General features: G+C 39.2%; 1 protein-coding gene across 3 annotated transcripts in view; it reads right to left on the reverse strand.

The window, feature by feature from the left end:
• The window catches only part of LOC100643342 (zinc finger protein rotund), a 250,018-nt gene that overhangs the window by 81,226 nt on the left and 146,970 nt on the right, over positions 1-21,822 (reverse strand). For all 3 annotated transcript variants that reach the window (XM_003400619.4, XM_048412107.1, XM_048412106.1), the window contains exon 5: positions 16,670-16,845. In XM_003400619.4, coding sequence (XP_003400667.1) covers positions 16,670-16,845 — 176 coding nt within the window. The remainder of the gene's footprint in view (positions 1-16,669; positions 16,846-21,822) is intronic.

Raw genomic sequence — 21,822 nt, forward strand, 5'->3', positions numbered from 1 at the left:
TTATTGTCAATTTATTTTAGTATCGGTGACTCGTAAGATTTTATTAATATCAGATGGTGAATCGTAAAATTGTAATTGAACTAAAATCTCAGTAAGAGAAATAATACTTCTCGTTGGTTGAAACAAAATTGCAAGAATTAAAAAAATGAAACGTATCGAAGAATTACAGAACCTAATTTATAAAGACATATTTTTCGAAGATAAAAGACTTGTTAAGTAAAAAATTACAAATACACAAATTTCTTGTGTAATATATTTTTCGACTTTGGCGGAGGATATTTGTACAAAAAGGGAAGAATAGAAAAATGCTGTTGGAAAATGAAGACTAGGTTAGAAAAGGATGGTGAAAAGGGAGAAAGGGAAGAAAAAAGGGAAGGAATAGTATGCATATGTTCAAAAGAAAGAGTGTGTCGGAAAGGGAAGAGAATATTCAGTCCGTGATGAGGTCCAGCCACAGATTTACGATCGGCAGCCTCTCTGAGAGCACCACTTCTTATTTATTTTCTTTCTCCCTTCTTTCTCCCTCTTTGTCGGCTCCCCTCGCCCCCCGTTTACGCGGCTACCGAACCTGCAGCCCGTTTTCTTCCTTCTTTTCGTCTCTTTTCCACTTGTTCACCTGGTACATTAAGAGGCCGAATCTACATCGTGCTCGGGACTCGGCGAAATCTGCCACGCGACTCGATATTTCTGGTTTCAGAAGCAGCCCGTGTGTTTCGCTGTTGCCATACTTTTCATCTTAATGGAATTAATTAAATTTTTAATGAAACTCGCGATTTCTAAAGAAAAGTTAAATCGCAGGAATTAGTTTATTTTCGAGTGTTTTCCCGAGGTTCGCAGTCTCCTTTTGGAAAAAGTCTCAAGTTTTATAGGACTGTAATTGCACCGAAGGTTCACTGGATTTTGAAACTCTGCTTCTTAAAAGTTTGCTTTTAATTGCTTCGAAATCGTAACAGTCGTAGCGAAATCCTAATAAAATTGTGATTCCGCACAACCGTCGCGATCCTTCGGTTTCCAAATGCTGGATATTAAGAAAAATTCGAACTCCCGTGGAAATACAATTGCTCCAAGGTTGCTCAGATTTCGCGGCATTAATACCGGAAGCTTTCCAAATGCTTTTGAATTGTAGCGATGGCAATAAAGTTGTAAATTCTTGGAATTGGGTCGGGATTATAATTCTCTTAAAAATCCAAACCAATCTTCAAATCCTTAATTCTTCCACAAGGTGTGAGTTAAGGGAACTCTGACACCTTTAGGGAAACTCCGAAACATGATTCATTGACTTCTCCTAATCTCAGCCGAAAGTTCCCCGAAAATTTTCGATCCAAAAAAAGATAGAATGAAAAAAAATGTACCGCAGACACGCGACTGAGAAAGGCTCCAAATTTACAGGGCAAGCTCGATTTTCCCCGTGACACGCGACACATACCACCTTTTCGAAGCGGAAGCGAAGAAAAACTGGCTAACCAGGATACATCTAGGAATAAAACACGTCGATAAAAAAAAAATAAGAAAAAAGGAGGGAGAAAGGGAACAGGAGGTGGAAAAATCCCTACAGGGAGAAGAATCTTGAAAAAAGCCAACCATCTGTGTGTCCGCTCCAAATTCGTGTTACATCGGTCGTGGTTGGCAATCAGGCTGTGCTTTTTCATTAATTAGTCAAAGGGCGGCGCAGGATTGGGGAGAAGTTGCATTGACCAGCTTCAAAATTGCCAATATCCACGGGTACATTCACGAAACGGGGAAAAATCGGTAAAAAAAAAAGGAATGATCCGTCAAAATGGCAAGCGAGAGAGAAAGAGAGAGAGGGAGAATGCGACGAATACTACAGAACATGGTAGGAAAATATTAACCTAGAAATAGAATGATGGATTTTGTTTCAATTGTTTGCAAGATACTATCGATAGAATATTCATCCAATGTATATCTTCGTTTAAAAGTTTTAATGTAATTATTACGTATAATTAAAAACTCGACAAAGTTGGATAATCGTTAACAAAGAAGGGAATATAAATAAAGGTTTATAAAAAGGAACTAGTGTAGTAATAATTTTACTACATTAAAAATGTATGTAACTTAAGCATCAACTATGTTCATAACGATATAAAATTGCATAAACGTCAGTAGCAGTATAGTGATATTGTGTTAAGCGCGTTACGTGCATGATACTAAGTTAATCAATTTAAAGAAAAAAGAAAAAAAAGAAAGAACCAAGTCGATCAACGATATTTCCTCGTTGCTTCGTATCTTCACTCATCGTGTTATTTTAAACGAATCTTCTGGATTTCAATCTTTTCTCATCCGCCAATCTTCATGAAACTAATATCAGTCCACAAATCCGCAAATAACGCCATTCATTTCGCCTGCAAACAAAATCCACGGCAAACCATCCTAATCCACGGTTATCCAGGACCAATCAGGTTACATTCACGAGCTCTCGTAGTACACGTTTCGTCACGGATCATGGCGAAACGACGAAACGTATAGATGCGAACAGGTGAAAGGGGAGACCACGCAAAAGAAGCAAAACGAGCAGCTAAAGATTAAGAAGGGAAAAAAAAGGAAAGAAGAAAAAAGAAACGACGAATCCAGTCAACTAGTTACGGTCTACCAGGCAGTACGCGTATCCCGTTCGAGGAATAGGCTCGGTTCTGCCGACAGAAACACAGGCTGGCCGTACGAAGCCACTTTAATCGTCTTTCCAGGCGTCACGTGATCATCCGGCCATAGGTAATTGCAAGTAAATTCGAATTGTCACGCGTTATCACGGTAGGCCCGAGGTGTGCAGAGGTTCTCATCCGGATTCGATGGTGCTTCCTTCGAAGGATCCATCAGGATGACACTTGACGCGATCTTAAAATAGGAAGCAGGGGGAGCAGCAGGAAGTTTGCTTTTTGTCTTCAACGGGGATTTATTGGACCATCTCTCCACTGTGGGAACAGAGACGAGTGCTTAAAATGGATTTCTCACTTGGTACATGGCGAGGATGTAGTGTATATAGTTCGAATCTATAGATCTATGGCTTCTCGTTTGAACGACTTCGAGCGGGACAGAGCGTGGTGAATGTAAAGTATCAAGTAAAAGCACGGTCTCTTGAGGTTAACGAGATTGTAAGAAGGTATATGCCCAGAAATTATCGACTTTGCTACGAAATTCTTTCTTAGGTACAGTGAGCCAACGCTGGTTCGGCTTGGCGAGTGAAACATTGCTATACTTTAATCGCAATGGGAAGTTGTGAGGCTAAAAAAGATGGAGGTAATTATACGGTTGTTAGCAGATTGCAGATGTTTATGGATATTCGCGTTTCTCTGAGTAGAATTTTAAAAATGTTACTATTCAACGTTTCTACACTTGCGTCCTAATTTTGTCGAATCGCGTACAAAATCGATAAATCATTATTATATTTGATATTAACACATCCATATGATAATTTCAATTCATATCTGCTACGAAATTCTCCAACGTTTTCCCTCAGAACTAAACTCTCGTCCCTTCGATCTTTCCAAGTAACTGATACACGTAATACGATCTCTCTTTTCCACCTTTTTCCAAGAAACATTAAACAATCCATCTCTCTCTACGTTCTGAATCCGAATAAAATTCGATCAAAACGGTACGACGAGATCCACGAAATCGAAAATGAAAACGAAAAGCTGGCTTTATTGAATGGGTCAGGTTGTCTGGAGGCCTGTGTTGTTGAAGGGGGTCAGGTGGGGCCCAGCGGAGCGGCCAGTGCATGCAGCCAGCCTCCCACGCCAAACAAAAGTCCTTAAGCCTTAGACTGAACATGATACCCCATTTACCTCTATGTACTAAATTTCTAAGTCCGATGTTGGCCCCTCCACCCTTGTGCTATATACCTATGCTGGTCTAAGGGCACAATGGGCCTCCCTCACACGGTTATGTAACCGTCCGTCTGTCCGTCTGGCCCGTGTTTCGTGTGTTCACGTCTCTCGGCCACGTAAAAGCTTCTTTCTGTTCGCGTGAATGGGCCGTGGCCCTCGGGATCGACCGGTACGATAGCTTTCTCGAAGCTAGTCCAGTGTGAACGCACTCTCTCGACGAGATCCAAGTCCCAACAGCGGAAAGGGACGAGCAACCGGTGAGAGATTACACGATGGACGATCATTCGATGGCCAACAGCCCGGGGAAATACGTACGATTTTTCTGATGGATCGACGCTGAGTCAGAAGCGTTTCCTCAATTTCTTGTTACATCATTTTATCGATGGATCGTTCGATGAACGTGGACTCCTCCGGTTTGCTCTGTTTGAATCTTGCGGTACTTGCACGATCTCTGCATCTTCATTGGGTCCGATGAGAATAATGCGGAAAGTCTGGGGTTCTGGTTTACGTATAGCAGAACTATCAGAATGGTGGAAGTTCTAGTAGCAGAATTATCGGAGCGGTTGAAATTTTGGTGCTATATTTATTGGAGCAAGTTGAGTTTATGGAGAGGAAATCCCAACAACATGAACGGAAGCATACGAGACAGAAACTTTAACAGAATATATATTTCCCCTGTTCGTACGATTTATTCGAAAAATTGTATCCAAGTGAAATAAATCTCCCCTTCCCCTTCGATTTATCGATCACAAATGTCAGAAATTCCGAAGTTCCTAGCGGAAACGTAAAAAAAAAAAAAAAAAAAAAAACAGAAAAAATAAAGAATAAGAGAAAAGAAAAGAAAATACACCTCGCCTCCTTCGCGCAACATATCGATGGCAAACAAATATCGAAGAGAACTCGGATTCCAAACGCGCTATGCTCGAAATTAAGACACATCGAAGACAGAAAAATTGTCAACGTTTAAGAAAAGTAAGCAACGGCCGAGAGAACAGCTCCACTTAGCTTGTCCGTGATACAATTACATTTACAAACGAGACATTTCGCCAAAAAGAAAGCCACCGCCATCGCCAATTGACGTGGCGTAGAGAGAGGGAGAGATCCGGAGGAGCCACACAAAGAAACAACACGGGTCTGCTCGACGTGTGAGGGTACATCTCCGACAAAGTGGTAGGGAGAAGGCTCACCTGATCACGCACCACGGTAGCGAGAGGCCCGTCATTTTTTCCACTCGATTCTTTTTTATCCCCCTTTTCGCCTGCTACCGCGAGAGAAGGAGAGAAGAAAGGGACCGACGCGTAGCATCGGCCGGTGAAACGAACGAGGCCCCCGTCGGAGAAACTTCGGTCCCCTCTCTCCATCCTCGACCATCTCAAAAACATCGGCTTAGATCTAATTTTAATCGAGTCTCTGCCGCGAGGCGTGCTCCACACGATAATCTTACCCTTCTGATCCCTTTCTGCCTGTTTCAGGGCCCAATCCTTTCGACTCTGTTTCGCTGCCGACCGTAGCGGGTTCGCTATGTCGCGTGACCCGACGATTTTTGTCTAATCTGATAGATAATTTGGGCCAGAAAATAATTTCGGCCCACCTTGATGGAATATGCTTTCTTCTTCGTAGGAAATTATATTTAGGAATTTTTTTTAAATCTATTATATGTATATTAGCGTAGTTTTTGTCAAGTTGAAGAGTTCACGAGTAAAACGCGATCCTTGTCCATGAGTGTTCTTTCTCTTTGGATAAACGAACCAATATTGAAGCAGTTTCGACTAATGTGATAGACAATTTGGCCCAGAGAATAATTCTGGGCTACCTCGATGGAACGCTTCCTTCTTTGTTTAGAAATTGTTTAGGAATTCCTTTTTACTTTCTAACAGTTGGTTTTTTTCTAACAATTGGAGAGTTCACAGCTTGAACACGATCTTTCCTTTTTCAAGAAAGCAAGCAATATTTGACCATTTTTGACTAATCCAAGCAAATAATCTGGTCCAGAAAGTGTAACAAATTATCGAGTATCGTGTCTTTGCGTCTAATAAATTATTTCTATAAATATGGCAAAGAACTTGAGAATATGTTGCTTTATGTGCTTAATATTTCGATATTTCCATTTTTGTGTCTGGTAAATAACGCGAAGAAGGGGCAAACTCGTGGAATTTTTCCCAGCCAAATTTCACCTCGAATTCTTTCGGAAGATCGAGTATTTTGATTTGGATCATTCCGGTAATGGAATGATCGCGGCTGCGTTTAAATCGGCCAACATGTTAGGAACAAATCGTCACGAGATTACCAGTCATCCGATAAGTGTAACTAAGCGGAGGCACACGTAGCTTAGTAAAAAGAGACACGGTTGCAAGAAACACGTAGCCACGGACGAGTGACTAGCACTTCGATCGAGGATGCGAATAGAACGTGATATTACGGATCGAGCGAAGAAACGATGGTAAAATGCATCAGCCTAAGCAGACGTATAATTTGAAAAATTGTACCATTTCAATACCGACTGAAAAGTTTGAATGTTGCTTGCTGAATGGCAAAGAAGGTTCGCAGCAAAGACAGAGAACCGGTGACAGGGAAAATGATCGAGGAGATTTGTATTTGATGTAACGAGGAATTATTATGGAAATGGGTGTCGCGAACGAGGATCATGAAGCTTTAGAATTTTGGAGCCTGAACCATAAGTACATGGAAATTTCGTATCCTTCGAAGATGTGAACGTTTAGAAATTCAAAGACGTGGAAATTGGAAAATTCGAAGATTTGAAGATTTCCGAATTCGAAAATTTACAAATTAGAAGATCGAAGCATCGGGAGATTTGGAAAGTAGCGAATTACAGCGTTCGTATATTTAAAGATGAAACAATCCAAAACTGTAAATTTCCAGCGCTGGGACTTTTAAGATCCTCAACTCCACGTCCAAATTCTACCAACTTCAACGTTACGTTCTAACGAACCGAACGTTCAATTCGAAAATTCTTAACAAAAGTGACAGCTCGAATCCTACGCTTTCGAAAAACAACACTCTTAAATCATATCTGAAAGCATGTAACTAAAACTTCGGAGAATCGCGTCGCAGGGTCGAAGAACACGACTGTGGAAGACATCTTAACATCGAAAAGAGGGGGGGCACTAATCGACTGGGCTGTCATTTCGCAACACTGTAATCTCTTCGGCGTTGTTTTCCCCTCGATCCGGCGTCCTTCCAGGAGCGGCGTGTACTCTGCCGACCAAGCAAGCGAGAAGAAGAAGAGGGGACAGGGAATAAGAAGAAATAAGGAGAGAGAGAAGAAGGAAAAAGAAAGGGTAAAAAAGTGGCTGACTGGTGAATGAAGCTATGCACCTCCGTGCCCGGGGGGCCCCGAGATTCAAGTCCGGGGGCTAGTGTACCGTGACGAGCACAGCATCCTGCCTCATCCTCCTTTTCCATCCTTCTTCTTCTCCTTCGTCGTGTTTCTTTCTCCGATCGACGATTTCTCGAATCGTTGCCTGTCCACGGAATCATTTTACTCTAGCTTGGCATAGTATTCACACTCGTCTTCGTGTCCTTCTTCCTTTAATCGTTGTATTTCGTACACTTATAAGTTTATTTCGTACTAGCTTGGACTATCGATCGATAGCGATCAGATCTACTTTCAGTCGCTTGAAATCTGTGTGCTAGTGTACAAATTCGACTCACTTGGAACGTTATTTCAAGCTAAAAAGTTCTGAGACGCCTCGAGCCTCGCGTTTACGAAAACTGACGCGTTTCAGACCCTGTCGTTAATTATCAATTGTTTCTTTGGTTGGTTATTTAGCCAATACAAGCTGGTGCATATGATAGCGAATACTTTTGAAACATTTCAGTTTCAGAGAATTTGAAAAGCCAGAATCACTGCATTATTTCTTAAACTATTTCTTCGTTGCTTCTTAAAGGTATCTTCCTTTTCTCATCCTCAACTGCTTCCTAAAAACTTCCTTCCACTTCCTTCAATTTTACTCCGCTTCCCGTTCGTTTTTCCTTTCCTCTGTAACTTATCACAATTTCCTCGAGAATCAGTCCTTCCTTTTCGATTCACTTTCCCTTCGACATCTATACCGCGATCCCCCATTCATCGACCTCTCGATTCACGATTCAAGGGTGCAACCTTGACGCGCCTCGTCCTCGTTCTTTTCCGCTTCCATCGATTCCTTCGATCGGTTTTTGCCCTCCTTTTCGATCAAACCGCTCCATTTTCTTCTGTTCCTTTTCCGTTTTCGCAGACCATCATCATCCAGGCCTCGATCGATCGACCGATCGATCGTGAAACACCACAGTGGCCCGCAACGGGAAACCGCAACGCAGATCTAGTTAACCGCGCCGCGGAAATTATTCGCGGAATAATATCGGCCGCGAGTTTATTCCTCGCTCGGCTTCGCTCGCCTCTCGAATCATACTGAGGTAAACGCACCTCCGTCACAGGAAATATAGCATAAATTTTGACGTGGCGAAAGCTTTGTTTCTCACAGCAATTTGGCTAAAAAGTTCCAGTCTTTTATACGTTTCTAGATCGTTGTTCAGATATGAGAATATATGAAAAATTCCTTGGGTAGTCGGCTTTGCGCTATCGATAAAACGCGTGTCACACGATTCGAGGAAATTTCTCAAATAATTGATGAGTTACTTAATGTGAATGTAGGATATCGACTGAGTATTTAAAGTGTATGAAATATCGGGCATAAAAATAGGAGACAAAGAGGAGGTACGTTGAAGAAGGGAATATCAGAAATGGTAATAAGTGGTGAATAAGAAATGGACCGCAATCAGCGATCGCGTTACTCTCAACTAGTCTTAATTTCTTCCACGAAATCGAACTTTCAAAAGATTTGATCGAATTTGAAATTTTGAAAAAGCGCTATACCGATCGAGGATTCGATGCTATTATTTGAAACGATGAATTTTTAATATTGTTCAATTTTTAATTTCTTTAAAAAGAATTTTCCTTAAACACTCTACTATATATAATGATAATATACAATATTACGTATAACATTTTCCAATATTCCGCCATACATTAGGTTGTCGGAAAAGGTTCAAACGTTTGTAGTAACAGAACAAAATGGACAATACGTAATTCAATAAAATAATATAAAGCAAAGAACTCTGTGCGTCTATTATTTCCTTATAAAACAAAAGTATTGTTTCCTTGTAATACTTTTGGGACAACCTGATATGGACTACTGTTACAATGTGTACGTGCATTATCACAGACGAAATCGAATTAAGATCCTCAAGAAAATCCTATATCCTTTTCAAATTGATTCTTTCCTTTTGGAAGAATAAAAAAGCAAATATTCGACGAAACAATGCACTGAATGCTAAGTATGATAAGCGTGATTAATATTACCGCACCGCCTGCTCTTCGTCTCCATAAACTCGAAATTTACGATTCTACCAGGCTTCTCTTCAGCTGGAAGCTTAATTACAATAAGAATCATCGTCTGGCTGTAAAATAATACGTAACGAACGTGGAGCAGCGTCTGACGCACCGTCACATATCGTTCCTCGTAACGCTAATTATTAACTATCGTCGAAAGTGAACCGCCTCAACGATGGCGGCGGCCTTCTATGACTCTTTTCCTTTTTCTCTTTACCCCTCTCTGTACTGCTCGTCTACGGTTTCCTTTTTTCCGCCCCGCGGTGGAACTGTTCGTTCCTTGGCGACCGTCTGTCGCGATGACAAACTTGCTGAATCGTCTTCTTCCCCATAATCAAACTCCTGCTATCGTTCTTTAAACGATCTCATCGGCTGATTGAAGTTTAACGTGGCTTCCTTTTCTGTTTTTCCACTTTACTTTTTAATCGAGTTATGTCGCGATTTTATTGGCCGTCCTTCAGGAATGTTGACTTTCCACGATAATTTTTAATACTTGAATTAATTACGAGAGAAGAATACGAAAGAAAAAATGTTGCTTGATTTTATCTTTTCTTGTCGGATCCACAGTACACGATATTTTTTCGTTATTACGTTCAAGACTAATAGTGTCTCGTAATATACAACGAGATTCATTATTCTGTACAAAGTTGCAGGTGTTGAAGATTAAGATTAGCTGAAATAACCTTACCTCACCCTATTAATTAAAGGCAGTATCACATAATATACAAGTTTGATTATTCTGTACGAAGTTGCAAGCGTTGAAGATTAAGATCAGCTCAAACAAAGCCCATATTACCCTATTAATTCAGAAATAAAGAATACCTGACTTTATCATAAAGTCATTTCGACGACGAAGAGACACGATTTACGTGTTCTCGAAGAAGAGAAGTCTCTTCTGTATCTCTCCCTCGGATATCATTAATTTGGCAAGAAGAAAAAATAAAAGAATTTCCTCGTTTCTCAATTCCTCTAATTTCCTACAAATTGACAAACAACGAATATCTGCCCCCGAGATGTTAAACTTTTCAGATTGAAATTAACATTTACGTTCGTCTACCCCGCCCTAAAAATTTAAAAAGAAATAAAAACCGACCCTGCCGTTCTAACGACGAGGAAACACGTTTACGATGTGCTCTTGATGAGTAGGAGGCTCTTCTTTAAATTTCCCTCCAATATATACTCAATACCTTTCCTAATTCCTACAATTTGCATTTATGAAGCGAAGAATATTTCTCTCTAAATATGTTGTCTATTAAAATTAATTCAAGAAATCCTAGCTTATCCTCGTAATTACAGAAAGATTAAAAACTAATAAGAGACGTTGAATTTTGTCGTAAAACCACCTTAGCGAACAAAGGAGTGCAGTTTTTTGTTTATATGGCCTTTAGCGTACAATGGGCTAAAGAGTACAAAATATTTCTCTTTAAGGAGTCAAGTGTTATCTTATCTTACGCAATTGATTGAAAAGTACAAAATATCGAAAAATCATTTCTCAATAAAATCATTTTCCTTTCATTTTTAACGATAAACAAACACGACCCATCGCGCGTCGTTTACGAAGAATCTGCCCCTCTTTGATCTCCGTCCCCCACCGCCCTATATATTCGATTACTTCCCCAATTCCACTAATTTCCCATTAATTAAGAAATAAAGAACATTTCAACCAGGCGTTGACGATTAATATTAACTCGTATCGCCCTGTCTTAACCTATTAATTAAGGAACGAAGAGTATCGAACTCTATCGTAAGATGATTCTAGCGACAAAGAAGCACAGTTCATCACGGTCTCTCGGTGAAGAAGGGCCTCTTCTTCGAGCTGCCTTCGATACCCTTAATTCGATACTAGTCACGGCCCGATCCTGTGGTCGTCGGCGTCGATAATTGAGGAAGCGGCGGCGAGATTAGCGAGTGGGGGGTTGCAGCTGCTTCGTTATTATGATTTTCTTCATTAAATGCCGATCAAGGCAACGCTTTAATGGCTTTCTGGGTCTTATCAGCCGCGGCAAATAAGACGAGCGCTACTCGCGCGCATAAACCCGATCGTGTGGAGAGAGCGAGATACGGCGACCCGCTTATTCGTCAGCCGCTTATTTCAATATTACAGTGTAATAAATAGCGAGCGAGACTCGCCGAGGATTAAATCGACGAAAATTACAGATTCCCGGCTACGCGAGGGCAGAGGGAGGGAACAAGAGCGGCAAAGAGAAAGGGGAGGGAGTCGGCTGGCAAATTACATAGATCTCGCGCAACGGTATATTCGTGTACCTGGGCATTTTTCTTTCACTTGTGCTCTCTTCAACGCACGGCAAAACGATAAGGGAGCGTAGCTTCGATGTGCTTTTACGGTGTCGTTATCGATGGGGTTTGCAGTACTCGAGCTGTTCGAATCTGTTGAAATTTCAAAGTGATAACGAGGTGGTTGATGTTTCCACGTGGTGTGCTCTTTGTGGTTTTGGCAAGCAGAATGTTATAATTTGCAGTGTCGCCGACCGATTACATCTTGCAGGTACAGGTTTCCTCTACAGGAATTTGAAAGTGACGATGAGACGGTCGAGGATTTTACACGGCACGTTTTTCGTGCATTTTGCAAGTAGAATTTCTTAGAAGATTTGTCAGGAGTTCCATCGAAGAAGATCTTCTGGACGTTTCGTTGCGGCAAGTTTCTGCAACAAATTTCATTAGACGCTTGGTCGCTCGATGAAAATCCGAAGATGATCGTTGCGTAGAAGTTAAATGCTAGTTTCTCGAGACTGCGATGTCGTCGACGTTCTTTCACACTGTGACTTTGCCAGGTGTTTCGATTGAACAAGTTCGAAACACAATGCGGTTGCACTTTGCTTCTATCAGGTGATTCTTGAACCGTGCCACACGCATTGAAATTATGGCTTTCTTAAGATTTCCATCCTGAAACCTGCCCTCCTTCTGTAGTTCTGTAATACTCTTCGTACGTTTTCCATTTTTACAGATATCACAAGATATTGCTTGTTTATTACACCACACTGCTTGTAATATTATACAACTACCACGTAAGTGGCACAATTTTTTTTCACACACGTGACCGCGTTCAGATATAAATTTGATAGCAGAAAATTTTCTGCTGTTTCGTTGCTATTCAAAATTGAAAGAACGCATATAGACATTTAGGAAAGAACGATTTGAAAGAAACCGCGAAACGATCGCCAGAAGAATCGCCAAATCTCTTCGTTACGATATTCAATTTAAGATCATGTGCTTACATAAAGTTTCGTAAAAGAATAACCGAAGAAAGAAGGATATCTGTTCCCAAATTTCCATTCTCCGCCGTTTTTGAAACGAGGAAAATCGACGGTCCAATTCCATCGATCGATATAATTTATATCCACAATATTTATTGTTTGTTACGATATTCTACGAAATCCATGCATTCTTCCATCGCGCGCTCTCTCTCGCGCCTGTTCGCTTAATGGCAGACAATAATTGTTGTTTTTCAACGGAAACAGGCAAGATATACGTGTCAGATCATGCACGATGTTTCACTGGCCTCCGGCCTATGATAATCTGTCCTATTCTATAAACGTTCGGTGAATATCATTAAATTTTAACGATCCATCTTATGGTACGTTGCGCCGCTCGTCCTTCGGTCTCTCTCTGTAGTTTCTGTCTCTTCTTCGCCTTGTCTCTTCCTCTACCAGCCGATTCATCGTCGTCCTTTATTCGTCGCTGCGTTTCAGTCTCTCGATTTATCTTGTAGATCGATGATTTTTCCTTGGGCTACGTGCATCATTTCTTCCCTCGTATACGTTTTCTTGGACGTTCTTCTTTTGGAATTTTACTTCTTTTTTTGTTTTTTGTTTGATTTTATTACGCTGTGCATTTTTATCATTAACTTCTCTTCAGGCGTTTCAATGTTGGGAGATTAGGCGGTAGCAAATGTTATTTTAATTCGAGCATACTTCGTCTTACCCTTGTTCATCATACACTTTCATTTCCTCTTTAGCTTCTTCTCTTCCTTTTTGCTTCCACGCGTTTCTTCTATTTTCCAGCGTATTATTTTTTATTCCCTTCTTCTATTATTTTTGCTCTTATTTAATCTTATGGCAGCCTCTTCTATACCTTCCTTATCGTAACGTTTCCACTTCTACGTAGCTTTTATATCATCTTCCTTTAAACAGTCGTCGAGGTTTCTAAGAAACCTGACGCTGCAAGATCATGCATAATTTTCATTTTCCTATTAATCCTATCAATTCCTATTAATCCATTTCCTAAAATCCCTCATTTTGCCGGACATCGTCGATTCAACTAACTTTCTAAATTCTACGATAATTGCTAGATATACCAAAGAGAATTCTAGTTTTCTCTCAGACATCCTCGTATCGAGTTATTAAACGAATCAGACTTTCATTAATCGAAACTAATCGAAGCTTTCTTACATTAATCATCTTCAAAGAATTTCAAATTAGATTAATCCCATCGAGCAAGTACTTCTTTAATCAAATTAATAAGATACATGAGCCAGTAGGGATTTTCAAAATCCTGATCAAATTTTTACGATCCAACATCTTTCTGTAGTTTTATTACGATGAACGCTAAAAATACCAGAGATGAGAAAGGGAAAGTGCGACTCAAGTTTATTAGCTTCCTCGTGTAAACATTTAGAGGATTGCAGAACTTTTTAAAATCTGCAAACAGTCCTATAAGAAGAAGGGTTAAAGAACCTACTCTTGGATGGATGTACCTGGATACTTGAAATCCGGTCGTAAACGTAGCGGAAAATCGTTAGTGACAGCTCAATTTCCGAAAATCACCTTTCAACCCTTTCATTACCTACTGCAACAGGACGAACGATACCGTTCAAAGGGTTGACACTTTTGCTTCCTGACTTTTTTATAAATACGATCACAGCGTTCTTAAAATTAAATTCTTAAAGTTAACTCCATTTCGATCTCATAAATTTCCATGGGAAGAAATCGAACACGGTTATATGGGAAATATTGTGAAAGTGATTTATCACAGTGATAATCCAAATCGTTCTCACACAACACATAATTAACTATACCAATTAACGGAGATACTTAATTCGATCGTCAAATAGACTTACCGCGCACTAATCTTCATTCCGTAAAATGAGATCACAATATATACAAAGGAATAATAATAAAAATGAATTTCTATTTCTTCCAGCGTTCCCATAAACGTCCTGATACTTTCGCGAGCAAATATAACTTCTAAACGATGTTGAACAAAAATGTTTCCAATTATTAGCATTAATTGTACGTAGGTAGGAAGAAAAGGGAACTTTGTTTGGTTCACATAATTTTTCCTCTTCCGTCCAATTTCCCCGATTCGTTAACGCGGCTAATTGCAAACACTGACAAGCTGCTGCGCTTTTGTGTGCTTTCGCGATTAAGCAAAATCCCTGGCTTTTCGACGACACGATGTAAACGACGAGATCCTCTTCTCGACAGGCGGCGCGGCTCCATTTCGAGAAACAGTCGTGAGCAACTTCTTTCCTAAACCTGAGGAGAATCTCCGACGTTCGGGGGCGTACTAGACCTCTGGCTAGGGGAAGGGCGCAAATAGAAATAAAATCGATACACATCCGGATACTGACATACGTGCAAGACGAAAAATGTTCGGGCCCGAGGAAAGCTTCTTCGAGAAGAAAGAGAGAGAATGAAATTTATGCATTTTTGTCTTCTTCTTTCTTTCTTTTTTTTTTTAAGGGCAGATAGAGAAATGGAGAGACTTGAGGGAATATTTGAAGTATTCCTGGAAATTAAAATTAGAAATGGAAAGCGATGAAACATCTTTGCAAAAGCATTCTTATATTTTTGCAATTACATAGAAAATTATTATAATGAAGATCGATCATGAGGACTTGATCCATAAAGAGGGATTATACTGGAAGAAAATTTGATAGACAATATACGATAAAGGGAAAGTTACAGACTTTAGGAGAATTTATTCCAAACTACTGTTGATTATGTATAATATTTATATAATATTATAGCTCTTCAAATGGCGAAACCACATCAAAGAGTACATTTATAATCTAGTTGACCATCATACTGAATGGACGATACACACAGAAACTGAAATAGGCTAAATTGGTCAAAGAAAATCGCGATATAGAAATAATAAGGAAGCTTTAAAGAATTTCCTTATACAAAGAACCGTATTCGCAATGTTAATCATTTAGGACTCAAATCCTGTAAGAATTTACCTTGAAATCGTTTGCTTATCGATTGCACTAGAAAAACAGATACTTGAAAGACAAAGTAGGAAGCATGAAGTTCCTGGTCACAGAAATGGTGGACCAAAATTACGCTGGGACAACAGACAGGGTAAGAGGGGAAATTAAAAAGGAGAAAGGCTAAGGGGGCGGTATCTCTTTTCGCGTTTTCACGGCGTATTCCAACTAGGAACGGTGGAAACTGGTTGCTAGGTGAATAGTTGATGTTTTACAACAGCGGCGAGAGCCGAATAACCCTCGTGGCTTTGTTCAATTGTAGTAGAAACAACGCGACCTTACAAAATTACTGCTATACATACAAGACCTAAGGGAATGCCATAAAATGTTAAAACATCATAAAATTACTCATTAGTTGACGAAAGAACGGGACCATTTAATTACTTTTCTATATCCATTTTTATGTATTTTCCCTAAATAAACATTAAATAACTTTAAGTGTTATTTTACCAACTAATGTGTATAATGGCAATTGATGGGGATATGATTAAACAAATAAAATCTGAGAAGAAAACTTCCTTAATTGTTGCTATAGATATTATAAGGCAAATTATTATAATAGAATATTATAGAACGATATAGTAGAATAGAATACAATACAATAGAAATATTACAGAAATTACGTAATACGATTATCATGCAAATAATTCGTTAGGTTATTCGTTAGGAATTTTCGCGATATTTTATGCAGAACCCGAGATTTTCATCTCTCGGAATTGTCGATCGAATAATAATTTAATGTAATACGAGGAACTATATTTCCGCGAATGTCTATATCAATTACCAAAATTATCTGACTCGTGTATTAAAAAATCTTCATTTATGTTCTAAATGAAAAATAAGCTTTAATAACATTGTGAAATTTTCTCACTATGATCAAAATGTACATATTCTATGTACCTGGAAATCTATACCTGTTCTTCTTCATAAAATTTCTTCCTATAAATTTTCTACGTAGGTTTTCCTGTAACTGTCTATCAATAAAAATTATTCCCGTAATTTCTAGAACCTCAATGAAATTATCAAACCCCCGAACCCGGAAACATGATTTAGCCATAAAAGCCAATATCGTCAATGACCGCGTTATCGATGCGACGTTACATAATGGAAAAAGAAAAATAATAAGAACGAAGACTCGGATCTATGAATTAAACAATTAGAATAGAAAGTTAAAATAGGAAGAAAAGGAGGACATTTTCGATTACTTACCTGTGGACACATCTTGCATTGGTACTTTCTCGGCGGATGAGAGTGTGGTCCACCTAAATGGGGGTTCAGATGCGACGGATGAGATGGTTTTACGGTCAAAGGTTGAGGAACCACCAGCAGACTCGCTGGAGGACTTCCGCTGCTGGATCCCCCGGCGCCTCGATATTGTTCGTCACCTGTAACCAACAAGCAACGATGCAAATCTCGTTAGAAACGCCTCAAGTATATATTTAGTTCCTCAAGAGATAGTCTAACCTGCTTCCTTCTAAACAAATAATTTATGTATGTCACGCGATACCAATTAAGTCTGTTATTTATTTAAAACAAGAACATAAAATTGAAAGAATTTTGTTATTTAAATACCGTGCCTGTATTTTAAGGCTGCTTTAGGCTATTTATTTCTCCAATGTATGTTAATAAAACATTGTGATCAATATTAAGTATTATTACAAAGTATTAATTTTAATTGTGAATTAACACGTTCACGCCGGCGTTGCGTATGGATTATTATTTGAGGGCCGTATACCATTTATAGATAGCTATTATACTATTATTTACATTTTCAACTATAACATTTTCTAGTTACTAAACGAGTTACATTTTTGTTGGTACGCACTGTCTGATGGAAGATTCAGATATGAGCCACCGGTGGTGCACGCCGCCTGATGGCAGGTTCGAGCGTGAGCGACCGGTGGAACGCGTCGGCGTGAACGTGTTAATATCCACGTTCAAAATATTCGTCAATTACGTTGAACATTATTCGGGAAATAAAATGGAACTTGATTGTTTCAAAGTTCAAATATCTTTTAATCTAAAAAGTGAATGCACTGGAAATGAAATAATCTGTCGAGACCACTTTTTGCCACTTTGGTCTTTGATATATTTCAAAGAATTTTATTATCGATAGGAAATAAACAGATTAATATCTAAAGTATTTATTAATTATATTAAACAAACATTATGCAGCGTGAAATTCGATTACCATCGCGATCAGGTGGAAATATTAATTGGCGAAAAATTTCTTTTGCTCATAGGACTGTATAAATATAACACGAACGTTAGAGTTATACGTGTTTTATGATCGTGACTAACCAGATTAGAAAGTCACTATCGCAACGAATAGATATTTATTTATTAAACTGGTTCGGTGGTTTCGCGAGCGTTATTGAATCAGAGAAATTTCTGTTGCCATTCATCGCGACAATTAATACGATATAATATGCCGATTAAGTGGCAACGACAGAAAAAATGATAAAATGTTAACGTATCAGCGTGAACGCAATGCAGCTAATAACAGCGTAATTCAAGGAATTCTGCCTGCGTTTATCGTAACGAGTGATCTTGAATAAAAAAGATTATAATTAGAGGGCATTATGCGATGCCGCGGAAATAAATGTCGTTACAGAAATGCCCGCAGTATCTGCCTTCGTCTTTTTCTTCTTTCTACTGTTACGAAGATGCACAGTTAAGATACTTTCTTCTATTATCGATAAATAACAGATAATAAATCCGCGTAACGTGATCTCAATGAAAGTTAACACACATGTTACGGCACATAATAATGTTTCGTACGATGTTAACGATTGGTTCCAGGAAATTGTAGTTTAGAAAAGTAAAAGTTCCCAGAGCAATCATCGTTACGAGATAATTACAATTTGTAGAAGTTTTCGATAAGAAATAAGGAATCGATCGTTTCAAACGATCTCCAGAACTTTTCCTTCCAATTATTACTGTTCGACTAATCTACAATTATCGAAATTCATTTTGCACCTGATAATGATACTCACCTTTCGATTCCTAATACCAGAGAATTCAAAGTCCCATACTATTCAGATTATATTTGTTCGGAAGATAATTATTAAATCTCGGAATAATTAAATCCTCGAACTGAATTTTCAATCTTTCCCTTACGATCCCTACTTTCGAAGAAGAAGGTCGAATATTACCACGCTGCTATATATAATCTTCAAAAATAATATCTAGAACTCTGTATTACCACTTTCAAGATGGTATCTAATCATCAAAACTCTGTCACCTCTCAATCTCTATGGAACTCCAACACTTCTAATTCGAAGGAAAGTCAGATATTACCAGAATAACATTCAATCAGCCAAAGTCCCATTATCTTTACATAAATTTCAAAGAGAGATCGATCCCTACCAAATTATCTCTCTAATTTAAAGAAACATCAAATATCAAATAATATCAAAATCCTACATCAAATATTTCAATCACTAAACGACCCTCAAAAAATTATCCAACCCCCATTACCTCTGTATAAATTCCTGAAAAAGATCGAATCTCATCGAACTATTTCCCCCTATCAACCATCGATTAAAACGAAACAAAATCAAAAAGAAAAAAGGAGAACGGACGTAATAACCCGAAAACTCACCTCGAAGAAAACAATGTCTCTAAATCTACTACATTCTCCGATTGAAAAAAGATCCTCTCGACCAGGAAAGACCTGCGTTACGTTTGATCGACGACGATAAAACCCGGACGATAATTGATGGAAGGTATACGGCGCGAGATATGAGGAATTGCACCGGTTACAAGCAAACACGCAGAGAAAGAGGCACGCGGATCGAGACTGACGCAACGGCGGCTGGTGCGAGGGGCAAGGATCCTGGCAGGTTGCAAGGACGAGTGATCCTGCATTACGAGTAGCTGTCATTAAAGGCAAGTTCTCAATATCGAGACCGAGCCACACGGCGAGTACAGGTGCATCCGCTCGGTGTGTGCGTGCGTTGTTCGATCGAACTCTGTTTCTCCTCGTTCCATCGCTTCTCTTCTCCTCGTCTTCTATTAACATTTTTCTTCCTGCCTGCTACCGGTGGTCTTCAAATCGACGTGATCGCGAGAAGAAAGTTTCGAGTTTCAGAGCGGTGTTTCTTATTACGCGTTTCTTTTCCTCGACATGCGTGGTCGAGGGCGAATCAAATGGAAATTCAAGCATTTAGACGAAGAGCGATGCTTCTTATCATTATTTTGATTAATCTTTCGTTTGCAGATCGTTGCGGGGATCAATAGGAGGATGTCCAGTGTTACGAGGTTTCCAATCTTTCGCTAGTATCGTTGGATCAATTTATACGTCAGTTAGGTTCTTTAGTTTTGGGCTGTTTAGTTTCGATTCGTATCTTCTGACAATTTTCATCGTGTAAAACGTAGGATGCAGATTAAATTGCGCTACTACAGAATTAAGTTACACAGAGTATCGTAAGTGAAATTGACTTTGGATAACAAAAGTGTTTAGAAACAGCCGCGAGTTACATACTAACAGACGATATTATTTGAGGGTTAATATGTAATGTAGTGGTTGATAAAAATATATCGGCACCTTTGTGAAAAGAGATTTTTGTATTTTGTTCTCGATATGTAAATTTAATTAGAGCCGTGTTTTTAGAAGCCAAACTCTGGTGAACTCGACTTTCTGCGAGCCTCGAACTTTGTTACACAGGTAACAGAGGAACAAATGATTTAATTTCATAAGTTCATTTATAACAGCAAGATGGCATAACCTTGCACTCTGTCAGGATTCCTGTTACAGCTGCTGCATATTGCGAATCTTCAAATAACAACGACGATCGTTAAAGAACTTTGCAAGTCGAAGAATTAACTGAATACACAGTTCACCGAATGCTACGTCTCTCGAGCCGATCGTTAAAATCGTTTCATCATGAGATCCGGAGCGGTTCTCCATTTCTCTTTTGCCTTTTTTTTCTTTTTTCTTCTTTTCAAACATCGACTTGGTTTTGCACGCCACGATCGAACGATTTCTGACTTTCATTACGCATTACGCGTTCCACGGGGTTTATTGCGCTCTCCCGATCCTCTCCGTTTCTTCGTTAATTCCTTTTCTCCGTCTTCCTTTCGTACGAGGCTGTCTTTCCTCCAAGATGAATTTTAGTACGGCCAAGAAAGTTGGATCGCGAGCGCGTAAAAAGCTGGCGGAAGCATTAGGAGCATTAAACGGAGGAAGCTGTAATGAATTACGTATCTGATCTGTTTCCTGCCAATAAGAGAAAAACCCACGTCGGTTCGACCTTGCCCAGCCATCAGATATCTTTAAAAATAAGATTCAATTACTGGAGCGGGGCAAATCGACGACCAAATTGCCTTCCAGTTTTCAGCCGACTCTTAACTCTAATTTCTTGTATTTTTACATAAGTATTATTTTCAACCCCGCAACGTTCTACCAAATTCGTTCCGAAGCAAAATAGCCAAGAGGAGGCTTAAAGCAAAATTAATCGAACCTAGAGCATCATAGAAATCTTCTTAGCTTGCTCTATTACGAATAAATACATTGTACGTCATATAAAAATATAAATATAAATTCGACAGGAAATTCCAATTCCCTATGCCACGAATACATGAAAAATTCACAGCTTGCAATACTAGAAACTGGCAACTTTGACGAGAAACATGTTACACGTCGCGAGGAAAATAATATTTCTCCCCAGGTAGTTCTCATCGTCCGTATACTATCCGTTTGAGAAACAAATTAACAGAGAGAACTGCACGGTATCAATAGCAATGACACGAGCAAGAGAAGCCAATTAATCTTAGTGTTAAATCGCGTCAGCGCTCTGTGCAGAAATTTTTGCAAATCACGTTTCTCCGTACATTTTTATCGCCTGGCTATTACCGTCGCGTTTAACTGGTAATTGGCTGGTTCATGCACGTGTAATTGCTCGTGCATATGCAGCCGCGACACTTTAACCCGTGACCAAAGAACACACGGGCCTTTAAGGTGTTATAGATTCTGCATACAGAAATTCAATTCCGTTTCTATTTGCATTTCGATTGCGCGCGTCTAAGAGCTATTTATTGAGAAGGAAAGGTAGTCGCCAACTGTACGATGTATATGTATGCGGTTTTTTCCTTCACCTGATTGGTGCATACGAAATGTCTTTTTTTCTTTTTTTTCCCATTTTGCTTGCAGATGATATTCGATGGTTATGAATCACGTTAACACTATCACGAGCTGCGACGTTATAATAACGTGATATAGGTGTGCGCTATACATAGAGATGTATTACAACTTTGATTTTTAGACCCATTACTCTTGTACCTGTATATCTCTCTTTACTCGTTTTTTAAAAGTCAATTTATATTATCACGCGAATAATATGTCAATCGATCAAGCCTCT

This window comes from Bombus terrestris, chromosome 14 (assembly GCF_910591885.1).
Source record: "Bombus terrestris chromosome 14, iyBomTerr1.2, whole genome shotgun sequence".
Taxonomy (NCBI): Eukaryota; Metazoa; Arthropoda; class Insecta; order Hymenoptera; family Apidae; genus Bombus; species Bombus terrestris.